At 33.2% G+C, this 5,711-nt stretch overlaps 3 protein-coding genes across 3 annotated transcripts in view; 1 reads left to right on the top strand and 2 right to left on the bottom strand.

Annotated features, from left to right (window-relative positions):
* Window positions 1–5,711, top strand: part of LOC108738285 — a 110,226-nt gene that overhangs the window by 24,160 nt on the left and 80,355 nt on the right. Inside the window, exon 2 of the mRNA XM_025976370.1 lies at window positions 2,509–2,574. The gene's annotated coding sequence lies outside the window, so the exon portion shown is untranslated. The remainder of the gene's footprint in view (window positions 1–2,508; window positions 2,575–5,711) is intronic.
* Window positions 1–5,711, bottom strand: part of LOC108738276 (semaphorin-2A) — a 93,215-nt gene that overhangs the window by 36,618 nt on the left and 50,886 nt on the right. The gene's annotated exons all lie outside the window — the stretch shown is intronic.
* LOC108738288 (larval cuticle protein A2B-like) lies at window positions 1,239–1,942 on the bottom strand. The gene has a single exon (XM_018471654.1). The coding sequence runs from the start codon at window positions 1,889–1,891 to the stop codon at window positions 1,328–1,330; it is 564 nt and encodes a 187-aa protein (XP_018327156.1). The 5' UTR covers window positions 1,892–1,942; the 3' UTR covers window positions 1,239–1,327.

The raw sequence follows: 5,711 nt of genomic DNA, 5'->3' as shown, positions 1-5,711 counted from the left end.
AGTTTTAAAAATATTTAAAAAAATAGATGAAAATTGACCTTGCTCCCCCTTAACCCCGAAAATACTGAACCTAAAATTTTAAACAAAATATAGAAAATAGTTCTTTACTTATAGATTACAGGAAAGTTAATAAGAAGTCTATGGTCTAAACATAACGTGGTAAATCTTTCAATAAAACAATATTATGCGCATAAAAACCGAAACCTTATAGGATCGCTCGTTTGTTTGATCTGGTATATATTGGTTCGAATAAATGCAAATACATGCTTTCCTTTAAGAAAAGTTAAACTGATAAATCTATTTCAATCTTCATCTACCCTTCTAATCTTCGCCATCTAAAGTTTCTTTTTTGCGTACCGTTGACTAATTAAGTGTTTTAAAATTTTAATTTTGAATTCCACAATATCCTCAAAGTCTTCTCATTGTTCTCATTGCCTTCTCGAGGTTTCGAGCTGAGAATCGTCTTTGAAAGCAGCTTCAATAAAATAGAAGTTACTGAAGCAATAAGAAGTTAAAAGTATATTTTTCTTTATTTCGTATTGTTTACGTTGTTTACAGCGAAAATTCTTCGCTCCAATATAATTGAAGTACTTATTTTAAAGTTGATTATTGTGAAAAGCATTCTTTATTTTTCACTTTTGACTGAAGCAACGGCCACGTAATTGACCCAGTTTTAAGCGAGTCGTACGAACTTGTTTATTCGTATTTGTTTCTGTTACATAATTTTGGAAATGACGGAGCCATTTAGGTACACAAAATTCAGATTGCATTCGAATGCATTTATCTGTTGCAATAATCAGCTTATAAAAATCCCACAACTTCATTTAAAAACAAGGCACGATTCATTTGTCGCATATCAATGAAAAACAAATGAACGAGCTGCATTTAAATTTTATTTACAATGCTTTCAATTTGAAAAACGTTTTCTAAAACAACAGGACAATATAACTGCAGTAACAAGCCATTTTATAATTATGTATTTCCTTTTTTTTTTTGGTTATAGTAAGTATTCACTAAAGCATCATAAAACTAATGTTTTGTGCAAATATAGTAAAGATAACGTATCATTGTATTTGTTTCCGCTCTTATGTGATGATATGAAATGATCAATATGGCGTTTACTAGCCACCATTTGGGTCCTAGAAATGACTTTCTTTTTATAAAACAACTACCCCATTCTAGTTACCATCAAATTGTATTAACTGATGCTATTATCCATTGGTAATTAAATAATCTAATGAATTTACAACTGTTTTATTAACCTTAATGAAATAGGTAGATACAAAGATTCAGATGTTTCACACGTTTATATATAAGTCGTTTTTTCTTAATGTATTTTGGCGACAACCGGGGCAGCAGCAACCACAGGGGCAGCTGCCACCAAAGGCTCCTTTCTCACTACAGCATTAAATCCGTTAATGGGATCGGCAGAGTAATCCACAGTTCTCCTAGTGCCATCGGGATCGTTCAATGAGTAACTTCCTTGGACTACATCTCCGCTTCGACTTTCCACTTGGTACTTGCTATCTCCCGTCAAAACATCTTCAACATTGTATCCGTAAGAGTATTGAGGATTCACATCATATTCAGAGTCGACCAGAGCCTTGGCAGCTACAACTGGAGCAGCTGGAGCTACTACTGGTGAAGCGCGAACAAGTGGTGCTGGTGCAGGTGCGACATATGACGCCGCTCTAAAGACCGGAGCTGGTGCTGCGACGTATGAAGCGTAAGTTAGGGGTGCTGGAAGGGATGTGTACGCAAAGGGTGCAGCAGCGTATGCAGCAGGAGCAAATGGAGCTGTGGCGTAAGCCAACGGAGCTGCAGGGGCAACGATTCCTCCAGCTCTAGCTACAGCCACGAGGGCGGCAAGAACACAGATTCTGAAAGTCATCGTTGGTATTGGTATCACCGTTGAAAATCGACGAAGAACTGACTGATGTGTTGGTGGACGGGTGTCTTTTTATATTCATTTGAAGTTTCATAAAGCGTACTTAAGTCCTATTATTGTGTGCGGTTGAGGTCAAGTTTATCTTTGTGTGTCACGTAATACCGAAGAATTCTAATTGTTATACGTGGACGTTGATAGTGTGGAAATCGTGTGTCAAGAGGTCCGCAAGACGTTACTATACCTATGACTAATTGACTTTTACCTGCGTCAAGGGAACAACGTGAATTTAAGAGCAAATAAGTGATTACTTAAGATGAAATTATCTTCCAAAAGTAATGATAATTTTTTTTGATAGGTAGATATATACAACATTTAATTTGCTGCATTTTTTGAACAATTGATAAAATTTACTTTGAACATAAGGAAAGCCTTTTTTCAAAAATAAGCAGTTAACAACTATAAAACAACATGAAAAAATATTCGGCAATAGTCAGTTGTTACAATCAAAGCTTCTTTTACGTATCAGAACGCTTTTTATTAAACGTCTAATAGAATAAGGCATAAAACTTGACACTGCTATTGGTCAGATTCATTAACATTTTTCTCATTTCTTTTTTCAGGTGCCACAGAAAGTGAAAATCGAAAAATTCTATTCCAGCAGTAGAAGCAGGACTTCATTTAAAAAGGTATTTATTTTTAATTTTCATCTTTTCATATAAACTACATTTGTGTTTCCCAAACTTTATAAAAGAAAAAAATGTAATGTTAGTTTATTTCGTATGCTAATAAGGGTTCCACACGTCATTATTTACTAAACCTGTTAGTGTAAATTAATTAAAATTGGATTTTACAAAAAAAGAATAAAATTTATATTTCGAACTTTATTTACATTGAAAAGAATAGTGTATTCTATTTTTATACTACTTTTTAGAAATTACTTAATTAATTAATTAACTGCTTCTTACACACAAGCGGACAAACAACGTGTCACAATAAGAGTTCTTTTTTACTAATTTGGCTCGAAATCTCACTCAACGTGCCTCCATCAGTTAGAGACTTGTTTTAGTTCTTATCTATTTTTTTGCCAAGAAAATGGTTCTTTTACTTGGAAATGAGATTTAATTTGAATTAAATTTGGAAGAACCTTTGCTCTCAGGCAATTTTTTAGAANGAACCTTTGCTCTCAGGCAATTTTTTTAGAATTCTAAAGTCTATAAGGGTTATCGAAATCTTATTGCCAATAAATTGGAACCTATTATACTCAATTGACCGGAAAACCATGATATTACAAGAAAATCAATTGAAGTACTGCTGGACCAACGATACGTTGCCCCTCAGATTCTAATGCCCACAGACGCGCAATGGACGATCGCTATTCTATGTTAAAGTAAGTCATTATCTTCAAGTTCAACTGTTCTTCGAGGTAAAAACTCAACGCACATAAACTCTAAAACACCCAAAATTCCACAAAATGTTTAGTTATCTAAGACGCAAAGTGGGACATCTCCAGTTAGTTAGGTAACTAACCTCTTGTGAAATGTAAGGTGGTTTAGTGTTTATTTCCACAGTACTCCAATTGATTTCCTCACAAATATAATACAAATAGAGCAATAATTCTGCTATGTAAAACCAATAGCCTTTCTTAGCCTATTTTCACTGTGTGCTTTTAGTAAAACAAGATATTTTATTTATTATAACGTAAAAGTTTAAATCCCTTAAAATTTTCGGAAAGTATGGAATATTAACATTCAATCTATAAATAATTTCACCAGGTATTTTATTCAATAGCTAATCAATATTTGCTCTAAATCTGCTAGAGCGGATGGAAATGTAACATGGGATGTTTGATATTCCAGTTGATATATGATACACAAAAGTCCATTAAGGTGTACTCATTTTAACGTCAAATATTATAAAATTGACTTTTTACAAAAAGCCGGGGCCTCTTTCATCCACTTAGCCCCTTTTCATCTGCGATCGTAGCGTGTCTATCATGTTTCAATACTTCAAATACCGATTGAAAAAAGAGAGATATAATAAAACGACAGAAGTAATATCATCCATGAAAATTCGCTACGCTCTATCGGCTTTTATCTCTAATTTCAAAAAATATCTATGTATGTAAAAATTCTTTCGGCATGTTAAATGTTGTCCAATCTGATTTCACCTTCCTTCTGCCTCCGTACACTTTTTAATTACCGAATATGGAAGCGAACTAAATTTTTTATGAGTTCATTTTTTCCGGTTCTATGGATAAAGTGCATGCCTTTAATTGGTACTTAAAATTCTGAGCAAAGGCGTAATCTTACACACAAAAAGGTCAAAGTAACGAAATACGCATACGGACACTCAAATGTCAAGGAAAGGCCAAAATTAAGAGGTAGGTAAAAGCTCATACGTGACCGAAGAAATTGTTAAATACTTCCTACATTGTTTTACACAATGGCTATTTGATAATTTAAATACCAGTTGGCTATTTTTAAAAAAATGTAGGAAAATTAAGCCTCATTAAATACTGGTATGCAAGGGAAGATAAAGTAGGGAAAGAGCGAATATAATGATAGAAAACGAAAAATTAGAGAAATTAAAGAAGTGACCGATTTTAGGTTTCTAGGAAGTCAGATAAGTCAGGATAGAAGGAGCAGTAGGGATATAAAGCAGAGGATAGCGCAGGGTCGAGTCGCCTTCAATAACTAAGAAATTCGAAAAAGATTGTTAAAGGTGTATGTTTGTAGCATGGCGCTGTACGGGTGCGAAACACGGACAGTGGGCGCGGCGGAAAAGAAAAGGTTATAAGCGTTCGAAATGTGATAATACAGGCGAACGATGAGGAAACCGAGGATAGAGAAGGTTAGAAATGAAGAAGTATTAGCAAGAATAGGAGAACAGAGGACTCTATGGAAGTCAATAAGAAATAGGCGAGATAGGTTGGTAGGCCACCTTCTCAGGCATGAAGGTCTAGTCAGAGACATATTAGAGGCAGAAACGGAAGTTAGGAGAGGTAGTGGTAGATCTAGATTAGATTACTGTTCGCAAATAGTTAATGATGTGGGTTGTTCTAATTTTAAAGGAAATGCGAAGATAAGCTCAGGATAGGAAAGAGTGGAGGTGTGTGTCCAACCAGTCTTAGGAATGACGACCTTATGATGATGATGACGAAATTGAAAAATTAAAATTTCTAACAAATATTCCAAATTCAATCGTAGAAAAGGTTTTTCTTACAATGAAGTATTACTTTTTTTTTATAAACCAAAGTTTATTGAACTAAAAACATGAGTATAAAATGGTAAAATCATACAAAAATACAATAGAATTTATTAAGTACATAATTGTGTAATTAATTATAAGTGTTTTCATTAATTGCAAATATTTGTAAAAAATTCAGCACATAGTGTTCATATTGACTCAGTTGTTTTTGCATTAAACTTTGTACCCTAACAAAAACCATACAAACAATAAGAATATGAGACAATGTCCTTAAATAGCATTTTTTCAGGGGTTTTTCAAATTCTTTTTTATGCTGTATAGGAAATGAGTTTTGGCTATTCGACCAATAGAAACAATTTCCTTGGGATTTTTTAGTTTCAATTAAAAAGTCATTGGAATTATACCAAAATTAGTTAGTTACAATTAGTATGTATTGAGAAAAGATTTGATAAATAAATTTGATATTACATAAAAAAAATCTAAAATAATGATAAATTTTTAAAAACCTTTTCATAACTTTAGATTCGATAGTTTCAGAGATTACATTTTAGGAAATATTTCCACAAAAACCTACCAAAAAAAATTCCTTTGAGAATCATATTATTAGAATATGTTT

The sequence above is a fragment of the Agrilus planipennis genome, unplaced genomic scaffold, assembly GCF_000699045.2.
Source record: "Agrilus planipennis isolate EAB-ADULT unplaced genomic scaffold, Apla_2.0 scaffold186, whole genome shotgun sequence".
Classification (NCBI taxonomy): domain Eukaryota; kingdom Metazoa; phylum Arthropoda; class Insecta; order Coleoptera; family Buprestidae; genus Agrilus; species Agrilus planipennis.
This window is presented reverse-complemented; position numbering and strand designations above follow the sequence as displayed.